The sequence below is a fragment of the Petromyzon marinus genome, chromosome 60 (genome assembly GCF_048934315.1).
Source record: "Petromyzon marinus isolate PM22_M1 ecotype Great Lakes invasive population chromosome 60, UKy_Petmar_22M1.pri1.0, whole genome shotgun sequence".
NCBI lineage: Eukaryota > Metazoa > Chordata > Hyperoartia > Petromyzontiformes > Petromyzontidae > Petromyzon > Petromyzon marinus.
This window is the reverse complement of record NC_133726.1, coordinates 3,327,085-3,354,093: the sequence shown is the minus strand read 5'-3', so window position 1 is coordinate 3,354,093 and position 27,009 is coordinate 3,327,085. Positions and strand designations below refer to the sequence as shown.

The 27,009-nt window shown below is 49.5% G+C and overlaps 1 protein-coding gene across 1 annotated transcript in view; it reads right to left on the bottom strand.

Moving 5' to 3' along the window:
* LOC116955519 (uncharacterized) overlaps positions 1 to 25,750 on the bottom strand; it is a 94,171-nt gene extending 68,421 nt beyond the window's left edge. Inside the window, exons 1-3 of the mRNA XM_076053209.1 lie at positions 25,641 to 25,750; positions 10,422 to 10,612; positions 6,028 to 6,212 (exon numbers count right to left, since the gene is read on the bottom strand). Coding sequence (XP_075909324.1) covers positions 6,028 to 6,212; positions 10,422 to 10,566 — 330 coding nt within the window. The 5' untranslated portion in view covers positions 10,567 to 10,612; positions 25,641 to 25,750. The remainder of the gene's footprint in view (positions 1 to 6,027; positions 6,213 to 10,421; positions 10,613 to 25,640) is intronic.
* Between the last annotated feature and the right edge of the window lie 1,259 nt (positions 25,751 to 27,009).

The window sequence follows — 27,009 nt, the reverse complement described above, 5'->3', positions numbered from 1 at the left end:
GAAATCTGAACAACCCGCTGGGCACGGCGCAGTATCATGTTCAAAGTGTTGCAGAGAGGAATTTTCAGCGAGCCGGGGAGACGCAGCAATGGAATCGGCTGGCGTGCGGGCTGGATCGTTACGTCGCGACGATTGTTAAGAGGTCACGAACGTCGCGACGATTGTTAAGAGGTCACGAACGTCGCGACGATTGTTAAGAGGTCACGAACGTCGCGACGATTGTTAAGAGGTCACGAACGTCGCGACGATTGTTAAGAGGTCACGAACGTCGCGACGATTGTTAAGAGGTCACGAACGTCGCGACGATTGTTAAGAGGTCACGAACGTCGTGACAATTGTGAGAGGTCACGAATGTCGCGAAGATTGTTAAGAGGTCACGAACGTCGCGACGATTGTTAAGAGGTCACGAACGTCGCGACGATTGTGAGAGGTCACGAACGTTGCGACGATTGTGAGAGGTCACGAACGTCGCGACGATTGTTAAGAGGTCACGAACGTCGCGACGATTGTTAAGAGGTCACGAACGTCGTGACAATTGTGAGAGGTCACGAACGTCGCGAAGATTGTTAAGAGGTCACGAACGTCGCGACGATTGTTAAGAGGTCACAAACGTCGCGACGATTGTTAAGAGGTCGCGAATGTCGCGACGATTGTGAGAGGTCACGAACATCGCAACGATTGTTAAGAGGTCACAAACGTCGCGACGATTGTTAAGAGGTCACGAACGTCGTGACGATTGTTAAGAGGTCACGAACGTCGTGACAATTGTGAGAGGTCACGAACGTCGCGACGATTGTTAAGAGGTCATGAACGTCGCGACGATTGTTAAGAAGTCACGAACGTCGCGACGATTGTGAGAGGTCACAAACGTCGCGACGATTGTGAGAGGTCACGAACGTCGCGACAATTGTTAAGAGGTCACGAACGTCGCGACGATTGTGAGAGGTCATGGACGTCGCGACGATTGTGAGAGGTCACGAACGTAGCGACGATTGTGAGAGGTCACGAACGTCGCGACGATTGTTAAGAGGTCAAGAACGTCGCGACGATTGTTAAGAGGTCACGAACGTCGCGACGATTGTTAAGAGGTCACGAACGTCACGACGATTGTTAAGAGGTCACGAATGTCGCGACGATTGTGAGAGGTCACAAACGTCGCGATGGTTGTTAAGAGGTCACGAACGCCGCGATGATTATGACGAGGTCACGAACGTCGCGACGATTGTTAAGAGGTCACAAACGTCATGACGATTGTTAAGAGGTCACGAACGTCGTGACAATTGTGAGAGGTCACGAACGTCGCGAAGATTGTTAAGAGGTCACGAACGTCGTCACGATTGTTAAGAGGTCACGAACGTCGCGCCGATTGTTAAGAGGTCGCGAACGTCGCGACGATTGTGAGAGGTCACGAACGTCGCGACGATTGTTAAGAGGTCACGAACGTCGCGACGATTGTTAAGAGGTCATGAACGTCGCGACGATTGTTAAGAGGTCACGAACGTCGTGACAATTGTGAGAGCTCACGAACGTCGCGACGATTGTTAAGAGGTCACGAACGTCGCGACGATTGTGAGAGGTCACGGACGTCGCGACGATTGTGAGAGGTCACGAACGTCGCGACGATTGTTAAGAGGTCACGAACGTCGCGACGATTGTTGAGAGGTCACGAACGTCGCGACGATTGTTAAGAGGTCACGAATGTCGCGACGATTGTGAGAGGTCACAAACGTCGCGATGGTTGTTAAGAGGTCACGAACGCCGCGATGATTATGACGAGGTCACGAACGTCGCGACGATTGTTAAGAGGTCACGAACGTCGCGATGATTGTGAGAGGTCACGAACGTCGCGACGATTGTTAAGAGTTCACGAACGTCGCGACGATTGTGAGAGGTCACGAACGTCGCAGAGCAGTGTGTAGGGTGGTGAACGGTGTACCGTAGGGTAGTGTAGCATGTAGTGTATAGTAGCATGTGTGCATGTGCATTGAACTCCGCTCGCATTGTCCGTAGCCAATCGTGCTCATCGGAGGTGCGGGGGGAGAAGGACAAGAAACTGAACACGAAAAGCAGTTCTCAAGAAATTAGTTTGTCAATCTAGATGATTTAAGAAAGGTTTATTGGGCTAGATCGCGTAAATATCACTGTGACGTTGAATATGTGCCGTTGGAGTACTCGAATTGTAAATGTTGTGGGTTTACACGGCAACACACGACCGGTGTGTGCTGAGCTAGTAACTAATTGGGTACAGTTTTGTTGAAGTGACAAACCCTTACGAATAAGTTCAGCACTAACTGGTTGTGTGCTGGATAAGTAAACCCACTACCACATTTACAATTATAGTGTAGTGTATAGTAGTGTAGTGTATAGTGTAGTGTATAGTGTAGTGTATAGTGTAGTGTATAGTGTAGTATATAGGTGTATAGTGTAGTGTATCGTGTTGTGTATAGTAGTGTATCGTGTAGTGTATAGTAGTGTAAAGTGTAGTGTATAGTGTAGTCCGTAGTGTATAATGTGGTGTATCGTGTAATATATAGTAGTGAGGTGTATAATGTAGTGTATAGATGCAGTGTATAGTGTAGTGTATAGTGAAGTGTATAGTGTGTTGGAGAGTTAACTCACTACAACATTTACAATTCGAGCACTGTAACCTTTCGCCGGTAATTACAACAACAACAACCAGCATCATAAGGCGACATCTATTGTTGTAATTAGCTGTGTCAGGGTGGTGGCGGGTTTAACAACACGTTTATATTTGCGTGATCTAACCCCCAAAAAACCCTCTAATTATGGATAATATTGGTCGCGAAAGCCTTCGAAGTTAAACAAGATGATTTCAAAGTGCACAGCGCCAGTGGCTTCCTAATATCGGAAAGGAAGAGTGTTCCAGACGGCCGTGACGGCAACTTGGGGGGGTGGGGTGCTTAATCCAGCTGCGGATTGAGCGGAGGTGGAGGTGGTGGAGGTGGCGGTGCAGGTGGCGGTGGAGGTGGTGGAGGTGGAGGTGGTGGGGGGTGGCGGTGGAGGTGGTGGAGGTGGCGGTGGAGGTGGTGGAGGTGGCGGTGGCGGTGGAGGTGGTGGAGGTGGCGTTGGAGGTGGTGGAGGTGGCGGTGGTGCAGGTGGAGGTGGCGGTGGAGGTGGCGGTGGAGGTGGCGGTAGAGGTGGCGGAGATGGAGGTGGCGGTGGCGGAGGTGGAGGTGGCGGAGGTGGAGGTGGTAGAGGTGGCAATGGAGGTGGTAGAGGTGGCGGTGGAGGTGGCGGAGGTGGCGGTGGAGGTGGCGGAGGTGGAGGTGGCGGTGGAGGTGGTGGTGGAGGTGGTGGGGGGTGGCGGTGGAGGTGGCGGAGGTGGAGGTGGCGGAGGGGAAGTTTCGCCTTCGCGAAGGTGAAAGGAAAATATTATTTTGCATAAAACATGACAACTTTAATAATGTATGCGTTTATACATTCACAGTCGGGATTAATCTGTTGTTGTTGTTGTTGTCGTTGTTTGGGTCACATTCAGCCATGGCCCTCGGGTCACGAACATTTTTAGCGAATTTTTTTTTTTTGAAACTCTCTCAGTATTTTCTTTTTCTTCTACTTTTCTTTCTTACTTCATTCATTGTGCGAGACCCCATGAGACCGACAAGACAGTCCCCGCCCCCGCCCCCCACCCCAACACCGCCCAGGGGGGGGTCCAGCATCCTGAACGATCGGTTCGCGTCAACCGAAAGCGCCGCCGGGGCAGCCGCGCGCAACTCAATGACCGTCGCTCCCCGCGGCCCCCTTTCGCCGACGCGCGAGCGCGGGAGCCCTCGGAAGCGACGAGGGCCCGTCTAGGGGGCCCCCGTGGCAATGGCGCGTCGTCCGGCCCACGCATCCGCATTTCCGGCCAACTCGAAAGCCGGGTGGCAGGTACGAAGGCCACGTTCTTCACGTCGTAGCACGAGTCGGTGGCCAATCGGCAGCCCCCCCCCCCCCCCCCACTTCCACCACCACCACCACCACCGCCGTATCGACGAGCCCACGGTTAACGAAAAAAATGCAAAGAAATGAAACGCGTCCGTGTCGTGAGCGTACCGGGCGTTGAATCGGCCACTTTTGTTGCCCCTGTCGTTGTTTTGTCCGCGGTGATTTGACGGCGCCGCGCCGGCCACCCTGGTTAATACCGTGGCTTGTTCTGGCACGAGAACCCCTACGCGAGCCCTCTCGCTTCGCTGGTGGACGTCGCGGATGCCGTGGACGTCACCCGCAAGGTCGGTGGCCGCTCTCCGCCGTACACAAATTGCCGGATTATGCTCGCCTCTAATGCGAGAACGTACGACGTGCATGTTTCAAAACAACCACGTGTTTGACGATCGCCAGACTGACGCGGCAGCCTCGGCGCTCTGGCGGACGCCGAATGACGCGAAGGCAGCGTTCGCCGGATCGCACCTCGTATATTTTATGTTTTTATTCCATGCTGTGTCAACCCACACGGTTTAACCCCGTATTCTTTTACGGGGGAATTGAGTTTGCAGGTCCATACGGCGTACAGCCGTTTCAATACGGGCAAAAGGCCAATCAAACAGTTTTTGTTTAGTGACGTAACTTTTGTCAATTTTGTTTGTGTTTCTCCCTTGTGATGGGACCTCGTAGGATGAACGTTGAGATTCATAAGGGCACGGGGTGACCAATACGGTCTGAGTTGGTATGTAATAATAGGGGCACTGATAAGGCATTGACTGTACGTTATTCGCTATTAGTCATGCAAAAGGTACACACGTGCAGTATTTTCATCGTTTAAGTTGTATGTATGTAGTGTAAAATGTACGGTATATATCATATTTTACACTGAAATCAAGCGTAGCTATTTGTATATGTCACGTCACACGGTGCCCATCGCCGGACTGGGTTACAGTCTTTGGAGCGGTTTTGCCGGATCGGCCCGGCACCGGGACCGCCGGATAACGTCGGAAGCCGGATAATCGATTATCAACTGCAATAATGGTAAGCAGCAAGATTGTGAACGTGAAGGAATTTGTATGGAGTACTTGGGAGGTCTCCTGACAAATGACGAAATGTGCAGTGGACACCAACGGGCTAGCTGCCCATGCTATGTGCGAATTACGACGATGATGACGACGATGATGACGATGATGACGACGATGATGACGATGATGACGACGATGATGACGACGATGACGACGACGATGACGATGATGACGACGATGATGACGACGGTGATGACAATGACGACGATGACGGCGATGACGACGATGATGACGACGATGATGACAGAGATTTTTTTTTACAACCATTATTATTCCCAGGGTCGAAATTCATATTTGGTGACTTTATGTTTTACACCTTTGTTTCCTGCTTTCATGGAGCGTGACGCATTCGGGTGCCGATCGCCGGACTGGGTTACAGTCTTTGGAGCGGTTTTGCCGGATCGGCCCGGCACCGGGACCGCCGGATAACGTCGGAAGCCGGATAATCTGGATTATTATGGTGTTTACGAAAGTGTTTCTCGCAAAATGTGCTAAAGATGCCCTCCGTAGTTACGTACTTGCTGGGGACGTGTTCGCGTTTTTGAGGATAGTTCTGGAAAACCACCTTAACACTTTTATTATCTCTGGGTTTAATAAAGAGAAGTTAAGTCTTGACACTCGCAAAAACCGAGGGACCTCGAAGAAGTTCAAACATCGTATTGTTGGTGCCGCGTCATCAAACCGATCCCTGATAGCTGCGTCGCATCACGTACGCGCGTCCGGAGGAGGGGTTAATAATCCCAAATCCAGAACACGTAAGCAGAACGTGCCAATCCGTTACGAGTACAGCAGTACGAAATAGCACGTTCTACTTACGTGACAAACCTTACTAATTGGCTGTGTCGGGTGGTGGCGGGTTTAACGGCACACATTTATATTTACGCGATCTAACCCCTCCCCCCAAAAAAAGCCATATTACGTATGATATTGGTCGCGAAAGCCTATTGCGTGTTCAACTAACAACCAGAATCATCAGGCGACAGCCAGTCCAAAATTCTCGCCCCCCCCCCCCCGTTACCTGCGCCGCCTGGGCACTGGCAGCGATCGCCGAGACCCGGGGGAGCCTCGGAGGGGGCAGCAGCTCCCTCGGGGGTCTCTCCGTCGCCGGGGCCTTGGACCCCCGGAGACCCCCCTCGGGGCTGGACGGCGCCAGCAGTGGCTGCCCGGGCGACACCGTGGGGTCCGTGCGGCCGTGCACGCTGGCTGTGGGGTGCGGGGGGGGGCGACAGGCAAGCGCACGTGGGCAAGAAACGGAAGTTGTTTTATTTCGTTAAGGCCACCCCCCCCCCACCACCACCACTACCACCACCCACCCATCGAGCTGCTTACTGTGTGTAGCTCTTTTTTTGGGGTCTTTTTCAGAAGCGACCTGGGCCCCCCCCGCAAGTGATAGCTCAGCCAAGCAGCTTACGGTCGTCGTCGTCGTTGTCGCGTGCAAATTTACTCCGTACAGGCCCGTCGCTTGCAAATGTTCGAGGAGAAAGAAGACCCACGCGGCCATGGGGAGAGAGACGCCACGAAACTCCAAATATACAGCAGCAGGCGTCAGGGTCGGGATGGAACCCACGACCTCCTGTATACCAGGCGAGGTCGTTAACATCTAGCCACCGCGATGATGATGAGAGAGACACGCACACTCCAAATATACAGCAGCGGGCATCAGGGTCGGGATCGAACCCACGACCTCTTGTGCACCAGGCGAGGTAGTTAACATCTCCTAGCCACCGTGATGATGATGAGAGAGAGAGAGACACGCAAACTCCAAATATACAGCAGCAGGCGTCAGGGCCGGGATCGAACCCACGACCTCCTGTACACCAGGCGAGGTAGTTAACATCTCCTAGCCACCGTGGCGCCCCAAGTGATCGCTCAGCGTAGCGGCTTCACCTCGCCGTGACCACATGGATATCGCAGCCAGATACTCCGCAAACGCGACGCTTGCTCCCACGGTGGATGATTCACGTGGCCACCACCGCGGGCCGTTCGAGATGAAGCCACGGGCCGCGCGTCCGGCCACGTGGGCCCGTGGCTTCCCATATTTGGTTGAAAGCGGTTCCTGGGCAAGTGGTGATCGGGGGGTAGGGGTGGGGGGGGGGAGTTATCTCGGAGCTTTTTCATCTCGCGATAAGCGAATTCGTGTTTTTTTTGGTTGCCCGAAGAAGCTCCTGCGTGCACGTGCGGCGAAACGTCGGACATCGTCGCGCCGAATCGCGTGGCCGCCGCGGGCCGTACGAGGTGAAGCCGTGGGCCCCTGTGTCTGGCCCCCGTGGGCCCGTGGTTTCTCGTATTCGGCTTCAGGCGGTCTCTGGGACGTTTGGCGCTCCAACGCGTTTACTCACGCGTCTTGTCTGACGCGGGGGTGGGGGGAGGAGAAGTGGGGGGGGGGAGGGGTGGGGGGGATGGATGGGGGGGAGTGGGGGGAGGGAAGGGTGGGGGGAGGGTTAGGAGGGGAAGGGGAGTGGGGGGGGAGCTTCTTCGGCAAACCGAGGTGAAGTCAAGCGCTCCAATAATTGCCCTCCTTAAAAACATCCGAAATTCCCCGGGCACTTTCAACTCGTGACATTTCAAGTCCGGCACCGAGGCCACGCGCTCCACCGGCGGGCGTGCGGCGGGAACCGTCGGACTTCGCCTCGCCTCCGAGGCATCTGGGCAGCGTGACGGCCTCAAAGTGCACCTAGCCTGGCACAGGCGGTGACGTCACCGCCACTTAGTGGCTGCTGCGGCTGTTGTTTGTTCTGTTGGTGTTTTCCTGTTGTTGTTGTTGCTGTTGCTGACGCTCGATTTCACCTCTTCTTGTTGTGCGCTAGTTTGTTGTTGTTTGGCCAGCGAGAGTGATTGAATTCACCCTTGAGTTGCCACACTCCGTCTTGCGCGGATCGATTCACCCCCCCCCCCCGCGCCGCCCCCTGGGCCCCCATTGTAAATTATCCAAATGCCTCGGCCACCCCCCCCCCCCGCAGAGCCCCCCAGGACTTTAAGCCTCACAAACTGCAGGCGTCCCCCCCCCCTCCTCCTCTCTCTCTCTCGACTCGCGAACGCGACGCTGTGTTCAGCCGTCTGCGCACCTCTCTCCCGGCAGTCGTCCATCAACACTGCAGCCGCTGTGATCTCATTTGATGTCGATGTGGGGGGTGGGAGGGGGGTGAGATACACACGGTAAGATGGGGGCGCCGCGGTGCTGCGATGTTAACTACCTCGCCTGGTGTACAGGAGGTCGTGGGTTCAATCCCCGACGCCTGCTGCTGTAGATTTGGAGTTTGCGTGTCTCTCTCTCATCATCATCGTCACGGTGGCTTGGAGATGTTGACTACCTCGCCTGGTGTACAGGAGGTCGTGGGTTCAATCCCGACTCTGACGCCTGCTGCTGTATAGTTGGAGTTTGCGTGTCTCTCTCTCTCTCATCATCATCATCACGGTGGCTAGGAGATGTTAACTACCTCGCCTGGTGTACAGGAGGTCGTGGGTTCAATCCCCGACGCCTGCTGCTGTAGATTTGGAGTTTGCGTGTCTCTCTCTCATCATCATCGTCACGGTGGCTTGGAGATGTTGACTACTTCGCCTGGTATACAGGAGGTCGTGGATTCAATCCCGACGCCTGCAGCTGTATATTTGGAGTTTGCGAGTCTCTCTCTCACCGTTGTCACGTTGATTTTTCTCTGGGTCCTCCGGTTTTTCCCCTCCACATTTCGAATCAACACGATGATGAGCCACTTTGTGATAGCTTCTGAAGAAGAACTGTATAGCTCAGTGGGCCTTACCTGGTAAAAAAATAGTTAAATTTATAGTTTCGTTTAGATCTTTTAAACGTGTTTGGTGCACACAAATTAAGCCCTGGTCCTGGGTTTAACGCGGACTCGATCGTGTGAGGAGCTCTCAGATCCTTGAAAGTTGTGGTCACAGTCCACCCAATTAGCTCCTCCTTTGGCTGGGTCACGTAGCCTGCATGCCCAGCCCATTGCACGGGTGAGCGGGTGGGTGAGTGAGTGGGTGAGTGAGTGGGTGAGCGGGTGGGTGAGTGAGTGGGTGAGTGGGTGAGTGATTGGGTGAGTGAGTGAGTGGGTGGGTGAGTGAGTGGGTGGGTGAGTGTGTGTGTGTATCACACGTTGGCTGGGTCGTGTAGTCTGCATGTCCAACCACGGCATGGGTGAGTGAGTGGGTGAGTGAATGGGTGAGTGGGTGTGTATGTGTGTGACATGTTCCTATTAATGATCTCCTCGGGCAGGCGAGGCTGCGTTGGCTGGGTCACGTAGCCTGCATGCCCAAGATGGCATGGGCGAGTGGGTTTAGTGGCTGGGTGAGGTAATGGGTGAGTGAATGATGAGTGGGTGGGTTATCGGGTGTCTGTGTGTGTGTGACGCGGTCCGATTAATGATCTCCACCGGCAGGCGAGGCTGCGTTGGCTGGGTCACGTAGCTAGTATGCCCAACAATGCCATGGGTGAGTGGGTTTAGTGGGTGGGTGAGTGAATGGGTGAGTGAATGATGAGTGGGTGAGTGTGTGTGTGACACGGTCCCATTAATAATTATCTTCTCCGGCAGGCGAGGCCGCATTGGCTGGGCCACGTAGCCCGTATGCCCAGGTCATGGCATGGGTGAGTAGGTGGGTGAGTGGGTATATGTGTGCGTGTTTGGACGGATATGAGTTTGCTTGCACTGAATTACTGCTTAAGTTATGGGCTTGACAAAAGGCAGTGGTGAGGCCGGTATCGTTGTGTGCGTCAGTGAAAAAAAAACCCCAACCCTTTTTATATTTTACGTGGAGAGACGCAGAGGAATGGAGACATCGATTGCTCATCTATATCTCGCGTAACTAACCCTTTGCTTCGCGTGTGTATGTTCATTTATTTTATTTTACCAGGTAAGGCCCGCTGAATTATATATCACTATATATATTTGCAGAAGCGACCTTGCAATCGCAAATGACAGCTCAGCGAGGTGGGCTTATCGTCATCGCTGTAAGAAATACTTTAAACGCGCGGCGTTGATTCTAAATGTGAGAGAGAGAGAAAAAACTTTTGAACGCTTCTGAGAATTTCCAACAATACCACCAGAAATGTGCTGCCGCCTTTCGGGTTCCGGAGGCCACCTGGAGTAGATTCCAGGCACAACGATGGCGAGCAAGTGGAGGCTCTTTGACTTTTTGAAGCTATTAACATTACAACTGTTACCCTGTATTATCCGTTTATTAAAAAAAATAATCAAAAACGATAGACCCATACGCGTGTTAGCAAAAATTTTTTTGAAGCACCCTGTACAGCAGGCGTCAGCCAAGGTCCGGATCGAACCCCACGAACCTCCTGCAGTTCCACTTTCGCACAGATTCATAGCAGCAGATGAAAGATATCGATTAAGATTCGTCATCCACTCAATTGGCTGCTCCGACGCAGAGTGGCTGCCCGCCCCGCTGCCTCACCGCAGCTGACGGGCGGCACGTGGGGCGAGTGGTACAGCAGAGCGCTGAGCGTGACGCACCACCACCACCACCACCGCGACCGCGACCACCACCACCGCCGCCGGCGGCAGCAGCAGCAGCAGGAGGAGGAGTAGCGCCACTGCATCCTTCTCCGCCCGTCGGTTTTCTTTTCCGCCGCCGCAACGCCTCCTCTGCAGAGAGAGGAGAGCCGCACAGAGAAGCAACGCGGATCACGCGTGGCCCCGGTAGGTGGCTTGTCTCATCGTTAGGCTGGGGTGACGGCTCCAGACAGTCTCGTCCCTTCACCTGATGAAGGCCGCTTGTGTTGTGGCCCAAGCGTCGTGAGAATATCATTGTGTTATTTTATTTTATCAATGTATTATTTTATTCTCATTCTACGTGACTTTACCGAAAGAACCAAAGAAGAATAACCATATAGGTTGAGACACCAAACATAATCCTTTTTTGCAAGGAGCCCCCCTGCCTGTGTTAACCGCACGCACTTGTGGTGAACACGCAAGCAAAAACACGCTGCGATCAAGTTTGACTTCAAACTTTCGTGACTTGCAGGAATTAACATTCATCGGTTCTTTCGGTAAAGTCACGTAGATAGAAAAATGATAATAATAGAAAAGAAAGTTAATAAAAATAGGGAATACAATGAAAATTAAATAAAAAACAGAAACCACGACGTTTCGATCGCAACGCAAGCAGTCGTTATCAGGAAAAGCGGTGGGGGGGGGGGGGGTTTAGCCTCTAAAGTAAAACTCTTTGTAAAAGTTTAGAGATGGGCGTAGCCCAAGTGTGTCAACAGCATGGGCGGGGCAACTTATGTTAATGTGGCCCAAGTGTGTCAGCAGCATGGGCGGGGCAGCTTATGTTAATGTAGCCCAAGTGTGTCAGCAGCATGGGTGGGGCAGCTTATGTTAATGTAGCCCAAGTGTGTCAGCAGCATGGGCGGGGCAACTTATGTTAATGTGGCCCAAGTGTGTCAGCAGCATGGGCGGGGCAGCTTATGTTAATGTACCTCAAGTGTGTCAGCAGCATGGGCGGGGCAACTTATGTTAATGTTGCCCAAGTGAGTCAGCAGCATGGGCGGGGCAGCTTATGTTAATGTTGCCCAAATGTGTCAGCAGCATGGGCGGGGCAATTTATGTTAATGTTGCCCAAGTGTGTCAGCAGCATGGGCGGGGCAGCTCATGTTAATGTAGCCCAAGTGTGTCAGCAGCATGGGCGGGGCAGCTTATGCTAATGTAGCCCAGGTGTGTCAGCAGCATGGGCGGGGCAGCTTATGTTAATGTGGCGAGGCAGTGGGTCTCCACCAAAAGGGCCTCTGGGCAATTATTGCACCTCGCTCCCACACCCACACTGCTGACGGTGGAGGTTGACAAGACAACACAAATCAAGTCAAGAATATGCTCTGATCATATATGCATTGTCTTTGAAACAATACAATGCATATGAAGGGTAAAACCTGGTCTTATTCATCACCAACAATAAGAATCTCAAAAATACAGGAAGAGGGCCGACCTAAATGTGGACGCATCGTCTTGAGCGATGCATCATCATCATCAGTACAGAACTGACTAAAGCCGGGATCTTTAACGCTTCCAAAAAGAGTCTCAAGATGCAGTGGCGACTCGTGACGTGTCCGCGAGGTTGGGGCTGTTGCGAGTGACCTCTAAAAAGATGGAATTCTCATTAAGAAAAAAAAACCTCGTCGTGTTTTTGGCCTTCCCGTGAAAGTGATATGCCCGTCTTGTCTACCAGCGGCAGGCATTCATAAACAATACGAAACACAACAACAGAGCACTCAAATGCTGTCCCCACGACCCTCAAGTCCACACTCCACAACCCCCTTTTGACACTGCCGAAAGCCGTGAGCTGCCGCATTCGCGCAGTGCGACCTCGCGTCGTGACATCGTCTCATCGCAGCCACGGGCGACTTTTTTTCCCCACCGCGCTGAAGAGGTCTGAAACGGCGTGGCTGCAGCGCTAGAGGCGAATCGCAACGAACGAAGGGGAAATCTCTCACTCGGACGCATTCACAGCCGCCCCGAGACCTCCGCGAGGCACAAATCAGGCCGCGGGACGTTGCAGCGGTTTCTAATATTGTACCTTCATTGGGTACAATATTAATATCGTACCTTCATTGGGTACAATATTAATATCGTACCTTCATTGGGTACAATATTAATATCGTACCTTCATTGGGTACAATATTAATATCGTACCTTCATTGGGTACAATATTAATATCGTACCTTCATTGGGTACAATATTAATATCGTACCTTCATTGGGTACAATATTAATATCGTACCTTCATTGGGTACAATATTAATATCGTACCTTCATTGGGTACAATATTAATATTGTACCTTCATTGGGTACAATATTAATATCGTACCTTCATTGGGTACAATATTAATATCGTACCTTCATTGGGTACAATATTAATATCGTACCTTCATTGGGTACAATATTAATATTGTACCTTCATTGGGTACAATATTAATATCGTACCTTCATTGGGTACAATATTAATATCGTACCTTCATTGGATACAATATTAATATTGTACCTTCATTGGTTACAATATTAATATCGTACCTTCATTGGGTACAATATTAATATCGTACCTTCATTGGGTACAATATTAGAAACCTTCATTGGGCAAAATTCACGCTGAAATAATCATTGCATATTACATATATGATAATTGAACACAACAAAACTATTTATTAGAAAAAAATGTTTTTTTTCCGCAAAAACAATTTCTCATCTACCCATTTGGTGGGGCGGCGCCTCCAGCTCCCCTAGTGGACGAACCGCTCCAGCTGCCCCGGTTGGCGTGAGTTGCCGATTTGCAGGCGGTGGTGGTGGTGGTGGAGATCGGGAGGGTGATGGGGATTTAACAAAACTATAATAGAAGGGGTTTTTTTTGAAGGGGGTTGGGGGGGGTGTTAAACCCCCGCCACCAACCCGACACAGCCGATTAGTAAGGGTTTGTAAATGGAATGTAATTGTTGTGGATTTGCTCTCCAACACACTGACAAACCGTAATCATTGACTGTGTCGGGTGGTGGCGGGTTTAACGACACACATTCGTATTTACGCGATCTAACCCCCCCCCCCCCACAAAATAACACCTGTATTATGGATGACATTGGTCGCGAACGCCTACTGCGTTAAACTAATCAGGGTTTTTTCACGTGACACAAAACGTGGCCAATTCGTAAACCAGTTCAACACTGCACTGTTACGTGTCGCTGGTGATTACAACACCACCACCGACAACAACCAAGCTTCGTCAGGCGATAAGCCAGAGGGAATTTGATGCCATTGCCGTGAAGCTGTCAGCTGTGAAGACCGGAGGTGGTGGTTTTTTATGTAGCCACAGACATTGCGATGGATTACGTCGATCTGAGAATGTGCAGTAGTAATGATTGAAATGTATAACGCTCATTCCATCCTAGGATCCCAATGCGCGATGCATGAAAAGCAGGAAACTAAAAGAGAACCAGGGGCAAGCGACCCAAGCTAGAGAGGGAATGCCACTTTAAAGAGATGGGTTGTCAAAGCAGATTTAAGTACCTATTGCATTGGTTGGGTTAATCACAGTTACTCAACACACCGTGGATTATGTTAATCTACGAATACGCGGTATCGATTACCCGTTGGGTTAATCATAGTTAATCGACACACCGTGGATTATGTTAATCTGACGATGCAGTCCACGTGACCGCTTGGGTTAGTCAGAGTTAGACCCCCTCCAGCTGTTACGTAAACTTCGCCTCGTTGCTCTCTCGACGTTCTCAATCTTTGCTCTCTCTCTCTCTGTTCCTCCGTCTCCTCCTTGTGCTCAACGCACGCTTTCTCCCTTCTCGCACCCCTCCCCATCTCCCCACCGTCTTCACCTTCCACGTTAAGCGGTCACCATCGCTCACTAAAGTTTCCGCTCCTCACTTTGCAAGCCGCTTCTTGAAAAAAAAAATCGCAAGCACCGCACGTGGCTAATGCAGTAAACTTGATTCCTCGCAACAGCACAAGTTTACATTTGATGTTTGAATATAATTACACCAAATTTATTGTTTTTCATTATTTGATGCTTACTGGTAAAAAAGGTCCCCATGATATAACTCACGGATTGTTACTCCCGCTACTCTTCCCTCCGCATCTTCTTACTCATTCACCCCCATTAATTTAATCAATTCATCATCATTTACAATCACAATGTTAATTGTAATCATACAAATTATTGTATGTTATATTATTATAATGATGCTTATACTAATCATAATTCTCATTGCATGGCTACAATGGTGGAGCCAGGATTCTCAGGTAGGGGGGGGCAACCCCTCCAGCAATGAAAAATGATAGAGGAGTTGTTAGTAAGTAAGGAGTTGTTAGTAAGCAAGGAGTTGTTAGTAAGGACTTGTTAGTAAGGAGTTGTTAGTAAGGAGGTAGTAAGTAAGGAGTTGTTAGTAAATAAGGAGTTGTTAGTAAGTAAGGAGTTGTTAGTAAGTAAGGAGTTGTTAGTAAGGAGTTGTTAGTAAGTAAGGAGTTGTTAGTGAGTAAGGAGTTGTTAGTAAGTAAGGGGTTGTTAGTAAGGAGTTGTTAGTAAGGAGTTGTTAGTAAGGAGTTGTTAGTAAGGAGTTGTTAGTAAGCAAGGAGTTGTTAGTAAGGAGTTGTTAGTAAGCAAGGAGTTGTTAGTAAGTAAGGACTTGTTAGTAAGTAAGGAGTTGTCAGTAAGGAGTTGTTAGTAAGTAAGGACTTGCTAGTAAGCAAGGACTTGTTAGTAAGGAGTTGTTAGTAAGTAAGGCCTTGTTAGTAAGGAGTTGTTAGTAAGTAAGGACTTGTTAGTAAGGAGTTGTTAGTAAGCAAGGAGTTGTTAGTAAGGAGTTGTTAGTAAGTAAGGAGTTGTTAGTAAATAAGGAGTTGTTAGTAAGTAAGGAGTTGTTAGTAAGCAAGGAATTGTTAGTAAGGAGTTGTTAGTAAGTAAGGAGTTGTTAGTGAGCAAGGAGTTGTTAGTAAGGAGGTAGTAAGTAAGGAGTTGTTAGTAAGTAAGGAGTTGTTAGTAAGGAGTTAGTAAGTAAGGAGTTGTTAGTAAGTAAGGATTTTTTAGTGAGTAAGGAGTTGTTAGCAAGGAGGTAGTAAGTAATGAGTTGTTAGTAAGTAAGGACTTGTTAGTAAGTAAGGAGTTGTCAGTAAGGATTTGTTAGTAAGTAAGGAGTTGTTAGTGAGCAAAGAGTTGTTAGTAAGGAGTTAGTAAATAAGGAGTTGTTAGTAAGGAGTTGTTAGTTAGTGAGGAGTTGTTAGTGAGTAAGGAGTTGTTAATAAGGAGGTAATAAGTAAGGAGTTGTTGGTAAGTAAGGAGTTGATAGTAAGGAGTTAGTAAGTAAGGAGCTGCTAGTAAGCAAGGAGTTGTTAGTAAGTAAGGAGTTGTTAGTAAGGAGTTAGTAAGTAAGGAGTTGTTAGTAAGTAAGGAGTTGATAGTATGTAAGGAGTTGTTAGTGAGTAAGGAGTTGTTAGTAAGTAAGGAGTTGTTAGTAAGGAGTGGCTAATAAGTAAGGAGCTGTTAGTAAGGAGTTGTTAGTAAGTAAGGAGTTGTTAGTAAGTAAGGCCTTGTCCCTTGCTTTTTACTCGACGAGTGTGTGGCGATGACGCACCCATCGATCGAGGGTCGAGTTCGAACCGCGTTGTTAGTGATCGGCATCACGCTCGCTGAAGGTGTCGATGTCTTCAGGGAAGTCGTGGACTCGATACGCAACTGCGCACAATTCTGAGTCACTTACAACTGCTTTGCCGTTACTTACTGCAAATTATGGATCCATAGAGTCCCTGGCACGTGATAAAACGCTACACAGTGGCAGTGTGGGTCGCAAAATGCCGATTTATCACTAATAAACCCCAATGATCCGATAGAAATAAGGGATTTAGATCGGATCATTGGGGGGGCACGTGCCACCCCACCCCCCCTCCCCCCAACTGGCTCCACCATCCATGGCTATCACTCATTCACCCCCATTAATTTAATCCATTCATCATCATTACTTACAAAATTATAATTGTAATACAATATAAAAAGATATTCTATTATAATTAGAATAATATTTATACAAATTATTTATTCTCATTGCATGGCTATCACTCATTCACCCCCATGCATTCACTTTATTTAACATCATTTACTATCAGAATGATAATTACAATAATTATAATATGTATAAGTATAATTACTATAATATATTATAATATAATAAGTATAATAATCATTACACTAATTATTATGGTAATTATTATCATTGCATTGCTATTACGCATTCACACCATTCATTAAATTAATTCATCATCATCATTTACTATCAGAATGATCATTCTCATCATTAAGCACTCTTTCGTTCTTTCGGTAAAGTCACGTGGGTTAAAAGATTAAACATATTTATATAAAAATAATAAATCACGACGTTTCGATCGCAGCACAAGCGGTCGGCCTCGGGCGGAAAACAGAATCCAGCAGTGTAACCGCTGAACCAGCGAGAGAGCTGTTTACTACAAGGAGGTCATTTACGTGGCGATGGGCAAGCTGGCGGGGTCCGAGCTGGAAAGGAATTCCATCCACGGACGCAAGCACGTCAGTTGTGTTCATGGGGGAGATTAGGGAGAGAGAGATTAGGGAGAGAAAGATTAGGGAGAGAGAGATTAGGGAGAGAGAGAGATTAGGGAGAGAGAGATTAGGGAGAGAGAGATTAGGGAGAGAAAGATTAGGGAGAGAAAGATTAGGGAGAGAGAGATTAGGGAGAGAGAGATTAGGGAGAGAGAGATTAGGGAGAGAAAGATTAGGGAGAGAAAGATTAGGGAGAGGGAGATTAGGGAGAGGGAGATTAGGGAGAGAGAGATTAGGGAGAGAAAGATTAGGGAGAGAAAGATTAGGGAAAGAAAGATTAGGGAGAGAAAGATTAGGGAGAGAGAGATTAGGGAGAGAAAGATTAGGGAGAAAGATTAGGGAGAGAGAGATTAGGGAGAGAGAGATTAGGGAGAGAAAGATTAGGGAGAGAGAGATTAGGGAGAGGGAGATTAGGGAGAGAGAGATTAGAGAGAGATTAGGGAGAGAGAGATTAGGGAGAGAAAGATTAGGGAGAGGGAGATTAGGGAGAGAGATTAGGGAGAGAGAGATTAGGGAGAGAGAGATTAGGGAGAGGGAGATTAGCCGCATAAGAGTAGCATCCCCGCATATGCGCACAACAGCAGTGTTAATGGGAGATTGTCACTATGTTGACGGGAGAGATTAGGCAGGGAGATTAGGGGGATTAGCAAGTTCACGTCACGGCTATGTGAGACACAAGCTGCTACGGCGCTGCCAACCGCGCTGTGAGAGGCGAGCGAGTCCAAGCAAGGGTGGTCGCGCCACTCACCGACACACGTGTGGCTGTTGCCTGATGAAGCTAGTTGTACTCGGGTTGTTCATGTTGTGGCTCTGCTCTCCAACGCCACCCTCTCGTCATCACCTCCATCTCATCATCATCACCACCACCATCCTTTCATCATCAAAACCACCCTCTCACCACCACTCTCACTATCACCATCAACACCTTCTCACCATCATGATCACCATTCTCACATCATCACCACCCTCATCACCATTACCACCCTCTCATCATCACCATCACCTCCCAATGTGGCTTATCATCATCATCAAGTGGAAATGTCTAGCAGCACCCAAAATAACTCTAAACGCGTGATGTCGATTATAAATGTGGAAGAGAAAAAGCGGAGGACCCGGCGAAAAATTCACGCCACCACGGAGAGAGAGAGAGACACGCAACTCCAAATATGCAGCAGGCATCGTCAGTGTCTGGATCGAATCCACGTCATCCCGTATACCTGGCGAGGTAGTTAATATCTCGCCACCGTGGCACAGGTGGTGCATCTACAAGTCATCTCAGTCAGCCAACCCATGGCACCTGCTGGGTCTATGCCGTGACTTGCTCCTGCACCTAGCCTGGCACAGTAGGGGAGTACAGCTGGTGGTGCATCTACCAGTCATCTCAGTCAGCCAACTCATGGCACCTGCTGGGTCTATGCCGTTACCTCCTCCTGCACCTAGCCTGGCACAGTAGGGAGTGCAGCTGGTGATTAATCTACCAGTCCTCTCAGTCAGCCAACCCATGGCACCTACTGAGTCTGTACCGTGACCTCCTTCTGCACCTAGCTTGGCACAGTAGGGGGTACAGCTGGTGCATCTACAAGTCATCTCAGTCAGCCAACCCATGGCACCTGCTGGGTCTGTCCCGTAAGCTCCTCCTGCCAACGGGCGTTTGACAATTCACGTGGCCTTAAAGGTGAAAGTACACCTAGCCTGGCACAAGCGCCGTGGTGACGTCACCGCCTTTTTAGGGGCGAATGGCGGCTGTTGTTGTTGTTGGTGCATTGCCTACGCGTGCACGGGCGCGTGAACGCGATAATCTCGTTAGGTGGTGGAGGGTTCACGGTGAGCACGGTTGGCGAGGTACGGTGCGAAATAAGTTCAACAGACACACATAGACTCACACAGTCACTCACCCACTCACACAGTCACTCACCCACTCACACAGTCACTCACCCACTCACATAACAACAACCGCCATTTGCCACTAAGTGGCGGTGACGTCACCACGACGCTTGTGCCAGGCCATGTGCACCTTGAGGCCACGTGAAGTGTCGAAAGCCCGCTGGCAGGAGGTCACGGGGCAGACCCAGGTGCCACGGGTCGACTGAGATGACTGAGATGACTGACTGATGCACCACCTGTGCCCCCAACTGTGCCAACCTGCTGTGCTCTAGCCACCCGGCGCTCCGCTCGTTGTTGTGAGCGTCGCTCCTCCGCTGGTACCAGTCATCGGCAAGTCCACTCAACTCCACGTCCTCCTGTACCACATCACTCCATCTCTTCTCTAGCCCGTGCCGCGCCCGTTTATCCCCCTCGATCCGGCCGAACAAAAGCTGTTTCAGCATGCGGTGGCTGGGCGTGCGGGCTACATGACCCAGCCAACGCAGCCTTGCCTGCTGGAGGAGCTCAGCGATGTGACCTTGCCCAGATCTTTCAAGGATTAGTGAGCTCCTCACTCAATCCAGCCTGGTTAAACTCAGGATGGATCGTAGGCATGGCTAGCCTAAATGTTTCTAACCGGCGAAGATGTTCCATTAAGGGGGTCTAAGTTTCGCAAGCGTAGAGAAGGGAGGGAATGACCGTGGCCGAGAAGACCTGAAGCTTAGCGCGGAGCGACAGACCAGGTAGCTTCCATACAGCATTACGCAACCGATGAAAAGATATTGCCGCTCGACTGATTTGGAGTGAGACCTCTGCTGTTAAACTGGAGCCGATCATAAGCACACTTCCCAGGTATGGGAAACTCTCTACTCTCTCCACAACTGCCCCATAACCGATTGGGAGTTGTGGGGGTGGAGTGTCCGATGGTACAAAATATACAGGCAGGTGCTTAGTTTTGGTGGGGCTGATGGTTAGGCCCCATCTCTTAGTGGCACGCTCCATTCTCAGCAGCAGCATCTCTAACTCCTCGTCTGAATGAGCAGCTATTACCAAATCATCGGCATACATAACGTAGTTGAGCAATAGGGAGCCATCCCTAGTCCGCACCCAGGCATCGATCAGCCTCCCATTATATCTGTACCATTTGGAGATTCCCCCAGTACAGCTATTGAAGGCTTCACGAACTATGTAGTCAAAATAGATGTTAAATAATGTGGGAGCCAGAGGACATCCCTGTCGCACCCCAAGGTGTACAGGGAATGGCTATGACTCCCGGCCACGTAGTTTTACCCGGGCCCGCTCACCATCATGAAGGTCCTTAATGATCATGAGCAGAGGGTCAGGGACTCCAAAAGCACGAAGAACAACCCAGAACCCAGTGCCTACTGATGGTGTCATAGGCCTTGACCAGGTCAATAATGCAGAGATGTAGGTCTTGTTGGAATTCCCTACACCTCTGCTGTAGCAGACGGACAGAAAATATGGCATCTGTGCAGGACCGCCCTTTCATGAAACCGGATTGGGTCTCCGCAAGCCTATCCTCAGCGTGCCTGGCAAGGCGATGTTGAATAATCCTTGCCAGGACCTTTCCCGGCATACTGAGGAATGAGATGCCCCTGTAGTTGTTACAGTCTGTGCGGTCCCCCTTCTCAAAGAGAGGGACCACCAGGGCATCGTTCCAATCCTGCGGAACCCGTCCAGTGGTCCAGACTGTTGTTATGATGTTATATAGGGCAGTCTGTGCACAAACGCCACCCTTCCTCAGCATTTCGCTTGGGAGATCATCTTTGCCCGGTGCTCTTTCTGGTTTCAGACTCCGGATCGTCTTCAATACTTCCTCAACAGATGGCACCTCAGCCAGCCACTAACAGGGGGTGACTTCTTCCTATATTTGAGGCACTGCAGCCTCAGCAGGGTCATCCCCACTTTGTGCCACGATGTTTTCCTGGCTGAGGGGTTTCTCCTCCCCCAGGACTTCACAGAAATGCTCAGCAAATCTGCAAACCTGTTCCTGGGGGTCGGAGATTGTTGCACCGTTTTTTCCCCTAATGATGGTAATAGGTGTAGTGCTGCAGGTTACTTTTTTATGGAGTTAAATAGAGATTTGTGCTCACAGGCCACTGAGGCAGACTCCATCTCCTCAGCAACCCGCGACCACCACCCATCCTTGCAGCGCCTCACGGCTCTCCGAACCTCCGAGCGAAGGCTGCGGTAAGCCTCCTCATTCTCTGACTTGGGATTCTGTATCCGATGACAGTGGGCCTGTTGCTTTTTCTCAACCATCCTGAACACCTCCTCTGTCAGCAAGGGTCTCTGGGGAGGTCTGGACCGCATACCCAAAGCAGCCATTGCAGCTGCATGAGTCACAGTCCTAAATCTCACCCATTTACCCTCGACATCAGGAGGAGTGGGGGACGATGCCAACCCCAGCCGCAAGCGATGATGAAATTATTGCTTGCAACTTTCATCAGCTAACTGAGACCAGGCCACTTTAGGTTGGAATCGGGTCCTGGGTGTACACCCACCACCGGAGTGGAAGAATGGCAGGCGCATCTTACAGATGACAAGTCGATGGTCAGAGGGCAGATCAGCTCCACGGTAGGTCCTGGTGTCAAGGACATGGGCTCGCATCCGCTGGTCCGTCACTATGTAGTCCAGCAGATGTTCTTGCTTGGACCCGGCATACATCGATGATGTTGTGTGGATGTGCCGATGCCGGAACAGCGTGTTGGTAATTACAAGCCCATGAATTGCACAAAAATCTTGCAGCCTCCTACCGTTGTTATTGAGCTGATCTGGCCCATGCCCTTCAATCACTATAGACCAGGTGCCAGTATCATTACCAACACGGGCATTGAAGTCACCCAACAAGATGACTCTATCCCGAGGGGCCACTTTAGCCAGCACCTGTGACAGGAGGTCATAGAAGGCATCTGAGTCATCGGCTTTGCCTGCATCCGTCCATGGATGTTCGTCTTCGGTGGGGGAATAAGTAACCACGACCACCACTCCTCGCCTCCGGTTGATGGGAAGGCAGCCCAAAGTAGCCTGGGGCTTACCGCTTCCCACACCTCTCCGCCACGCTCCTACGCACCCTTCATTCTTTTGTTCAAAAGAAGAGTCACACCCTGTTGATTGGCAGTCTGCTGCCCAGAGTAGAGAACTATCCACCCCTCATGGTGGCAAGAGCCAGAACCGGTCCATCGGACCTCCTGAATGCCACAGAGATCCAGACGGTACCAGTCCAGCTCCCGACAGAGGAGTGGCAGCCTCTCCTCCGCAGTGAGCGTTCGAACATTCCACGTGGCCACACGAAGTGGCTTTTCGTTGTTTCTGGAAGAGCCCCGAGGGTAGAGATTCAATCTCCTGGCTCTGCCAATTGGGGTTTGGCCAGGAGACGTCATAGACGCCTGTCCCCCCGGGGCCTCCGGCACAAGCTTATTAGTTATATATTCAAGTCGTGGTTTCGTTGTAATTTATTGAAGGTGGAGGGGTTACCAGCCCCTCGCACCCATCCAGAGCCCCCGTTTAGCCACTGTGGTGGTCACAGACGCCATGAGGGGAGAGGCCAATCAGAATTGGCCCTCCCCCCACAGCACTGTCCACGACAGAGTTGCCCGTCCGGCACCGCGAGGAGGTAAAGGGCTGTTTTTGCTGGACTCACATAGTCACTCACCCACTCACACAGTCACTCACCCACTCACATAGTCACTCATCCACTCACACAGTCACTCACACAGTCACTCACCCACTCACATAGTCACTCATCCACTCACATAGTCACTCATCTACGCACAGTCACTCACCCACTCACTTAGTCACTCACCCACGCACAGTCACTCACCCACTCACTTAGTCACTCTCCCACTCACATAGTCACTCACCCACTCACATAGTCACTCACCCACACACTCACCCATTCTCCGATTAGCACGGTTGGCTAGGTACGGTGCGAAAAAAATTTCACACCTAGTCACTCACACTGTTACTCACGCACTCACATTGTCACTCACCAACACACGCTACTATACATTACACTATAATTGTAAATGTTACATTGGGTTAACTCTCCTAATAGACAACCGGTTAGTGCTGAACTAGTAACGAATTGTAAATGTTGTAGTGGGTTTACTCTCCAACACACAACAGGTTAGTGATGTACTAGTAACGAATTGTAAATGGTGTAGTGGGTTTACTTTTCAACACACAACCGGTTAGTGCTGTTCTAGTAACGAATTGTCAATGTTGTAGTGGGTTTACTCTCCAGCACACAACCGGTTAGTGCTGTACTAGTAACGAATTGTAAATGTTGTAGTGGGTTTACTCTGCAACACACAACCGGTTAGTGCTGAACTCGTAACGAATTGTAAATGTTGTAGTGGGTTTACTCTCCAACACACAACCGGTTAGTGATGTACTAGTAACGAATTGTAAATGGTGTAGTGTGTTTACTTTTCAACACACAACCGGTTAGTGCTGAACTAGTAACGAATTGTCAATGTTGTAGTGGGTTTACTCTCCAGCACACAACCGGTTAGTGCTGTACTAGTAACGAATTGTAAATGTTGTAGTGGGTTTACTCTCCAACACACAACCGGTTAGTGATGTACTAGTAACGAATTGTAAATGTTGTAGTGGGTTTACTCTCCAACACACAACCGGTTAGTGCTGTACTAGTAACGAATTGTAAATGTTGTAGTGGGTTTACTCTCCAACACACAACCGGTTAGTGCTGTACTAGTAACGAATTGTAAATGTTGTAGTGGGTTTACTTTTCAACACACAACCGGTTAGTGCTGTACTAGTAACGAATTGTAAATGTTGTAGTGGGTTTACTCTCCAACACACAACCGGTTAGTGCTGTACTAGTAACGAATTGTAAATGTTGTAGTGGGTTTACTTTTCAACACACAACCGGTTAGTGCTGTACTAGTAACGAATTGTAAATGTTGTAGTGGGTTTACTTTTCAACACACAACCGGTTAGTGCTGTACTAGTAACGAATTGTAAATGTTGTAGTGGGTTTACTCTCCAACACACAACCGGTTAGTGATGTACTAGTAACGAATTGTAAATGTTGTAGTGGGTTTACTCTCCAACACACAACCGGTTAGTGCTGAACTAGTAACGAATTGTAAATGTTGTAGTGGGTTTACTCTCCAACACACAACCGGTTAGTGATGTACTAGTAACGAATTGTAAATGTTGTAGTGGGTTTACTCTCCAACACACAACCGGTTAGTGATGTACTAGTAACGAATTGTAAATGTTGTAGTGGGTTTACTTTCCAACACACAACCAGTTAGTGCTGTACTAGTATAATACACTATACACCACACTATAAACTACACTATACACTACACTATACACTACACTAAAATTGTAAATGTTGTAGTGGGTTTACTCTCCAACACACAACCTGTTAGTGATGTACTAGTAACGAATTGTAAATGTTGTAGTGGGTTTACTCTCCAACACACAACCGGTTAGTGTTGTACTAGTAACGAATTGTAAATGTTGTAGTGGGTTTACTCTCCAACACACAACCGGTTAGTGTTGTACTAGTAACGAATTGTAATGTTGTAGTGGGTTTACTTTTCAACACACAACCGGTTAGTGCTGAACTAGTAACGAATTGACACGTTTTGTGTCGCGTGACAAACCTTTCTCAGTGGCTGTGTCAGGTGGTGGCAGGTTTTTAACGACACATTTATATTTACGCGATCTCACCCAGAAAAGAAAATCTCGCCTCGAATATGTATAAATATATATTTACTAATAATGTTAGTAATAATAATATAATTCCATTCATTTTTCGTGCTCTTCATCAAGGATCTCAAAGCGCTGTACAGGACACAGCAGCAGCAGCAGCCACTCAGCACGAACACAATTATATTACAGCACCGTTTAAAAAATCAATTGACTCAATTAACTGAAAGTTTAACAAGCGAAAGCGTTTCCAAAGAGGTTTCAAAGACGCATCTTTAAAAAAACAAAAAGTGTCCGCAGACTCGTAAGAGATCTCTGGATGCCTCGCGGTAGAGCGTTCCATAGCCTGGGGGCTACACGAGAAGAACACAATCTCGGTCACCCACAGATCTTAGGGGAGGACCTCGTGGGTGACATGTGGGTTGCAGGCATGTCAATGATGTAGGCTAGGGCAAGACGCTTCACCGCTTTGTTAGGCTAACGAGAGGGGATTTCAAACTGGTGTGTGTGTGAGGCTGGTATAAGCCGGGGCAGGGATTCTAACGCAATAATAATAATAAAAACTCTTATGGACGATACTATAATGTTGGTATTTAACCACTACCACCATTTTACTACCACCACCACCAGCACCATCACCATTTTACCACCACCACCACCACCATTTAACCACCAGCACCACCATTTAACCACCAGCACCACCACCACCACTGTGTTGGGGGCCCCCAAAACATAAAACAACCCTCACGAATAACTTTCTTTGTTTTGTCCTCTTGTAGGGAGAGGAGAAGGAGGAGGTGGTGTGGGGGGTGGGGGGAGTAATAAAAAATCATCGATGCCGGCTTCTTTATTTTAAGCCGTTGCACCGGCGGTGGTGGTGGAAGGTGGTGGCGGTGGTGGTGGCGGTGGTGGTGGCCGCGGTGGTGCCGGTGGCGGTGGCGGAGGTGGCCCTCTCAACTCCACCCCACGCTCGCCTCACCGCGGATGCCGCCGTCAGGTCTTGTGGCTCGCGATCCGTCTCCCCGAGGCTCGCCAAGGCCACGCGGCTGTCTCGCCGTGGGCTCGCCGCGAGCGATTCGGCCCCTTCGCAGCGTCTGGAGGAAGATGGAGAGCGGCCGTGATATGTTAGCGGTGTTGTTGCTGCTGCTGCTGTTGTTGTTGTTGTTTAGTTTTTGGGTTCTGTCACGGTTTGTTCGATGTGTGACGGATGGCGCTCAGTGTCCGGCGAGTGATTAAACATGTGGGGATGGTCGATTAGAAAACCACCAGCACCACCACCACCACCAGAGATAAAGACAAAGATCGCCCGTATAGCCACCACCACTGCCAGCAACCCAGCAACAACTATTTCTTGTATGTGTGTATGTCCGTTGAACTTCTTTCGCACCGTACATAGCCAACTGCGCTAATCAGAGGTACGGTGGGGGGGGGGGGGGGGGTGAGCACAACAAACTAAACACAACAACAACGACAACAACGACAAGAACGAGCACTTCTAAAGAAACGAGTTTGTCAATCTCGACGACGACGATTTAAAAGTGCGCCACAGCTCCCGGTGGCTTGCTAACATCGGGTAAGGAAGAGAGCATTCCAGACGGGCGCGCGATGACGCGGTGGCCACCGCTGCCACCGCCGTCGTCGTTGTCCGACGGTTTAGCCAGCAGGATGATGGCCGGAGTTGGATTGATGGTTTATTGCTCCTCGTTGTTGCTGTTTGTTTGTTAGTTTGTTGTTGCTGAAACGTGTTACTGTTTGTTGATGTTGTTGTTGTTGGTGTTGTCTTGTTGTTATAGTCAGTTTCCTGTTTTGCCGTTGGTTGTTGTTTGTTGTGTGTGTAGTTGTTGTTTATGTTGCTGTTGATGTTATTTGTTGTTTGTCGTTGGTGTTGTTTGTTGTTCTTTCGCGATGTGCTTAGCAAGCCGCCTTCATGGGATTTGGCCCTTCCACACTCACAAGTAAAATGAAAGTTTTTGTTGTTGTTGTTGTTGATAAAATGGAAGTTTTATTTTCGTTACTAAAAAGCACAAGTCTGAGAATGTTCTTGAAGCCTGAACCGATGGGACTCGCTCGGGGGTTGATTTTGTGCGGCCAGAGTGAGACGCAATGGGGAGTTGTCACAATGGAGGAGGATTCTCAAGGCTGAGTGACCTCCACTCAAACTACACTTCATTCAATATTTAATGGCCACGTGGACAGAAAAAAAAACACTAAAATAATACAAATAAAGTGAAACAAGCGGTCGATCTCTTGTCTTGCGATCGATTCGTCGTGGTATTTTTACTCACTTTATTTTTTTATTATTTTATTGTTATGTTTTTCCATCGACGTGGCTTCACCGAAAGAACCAC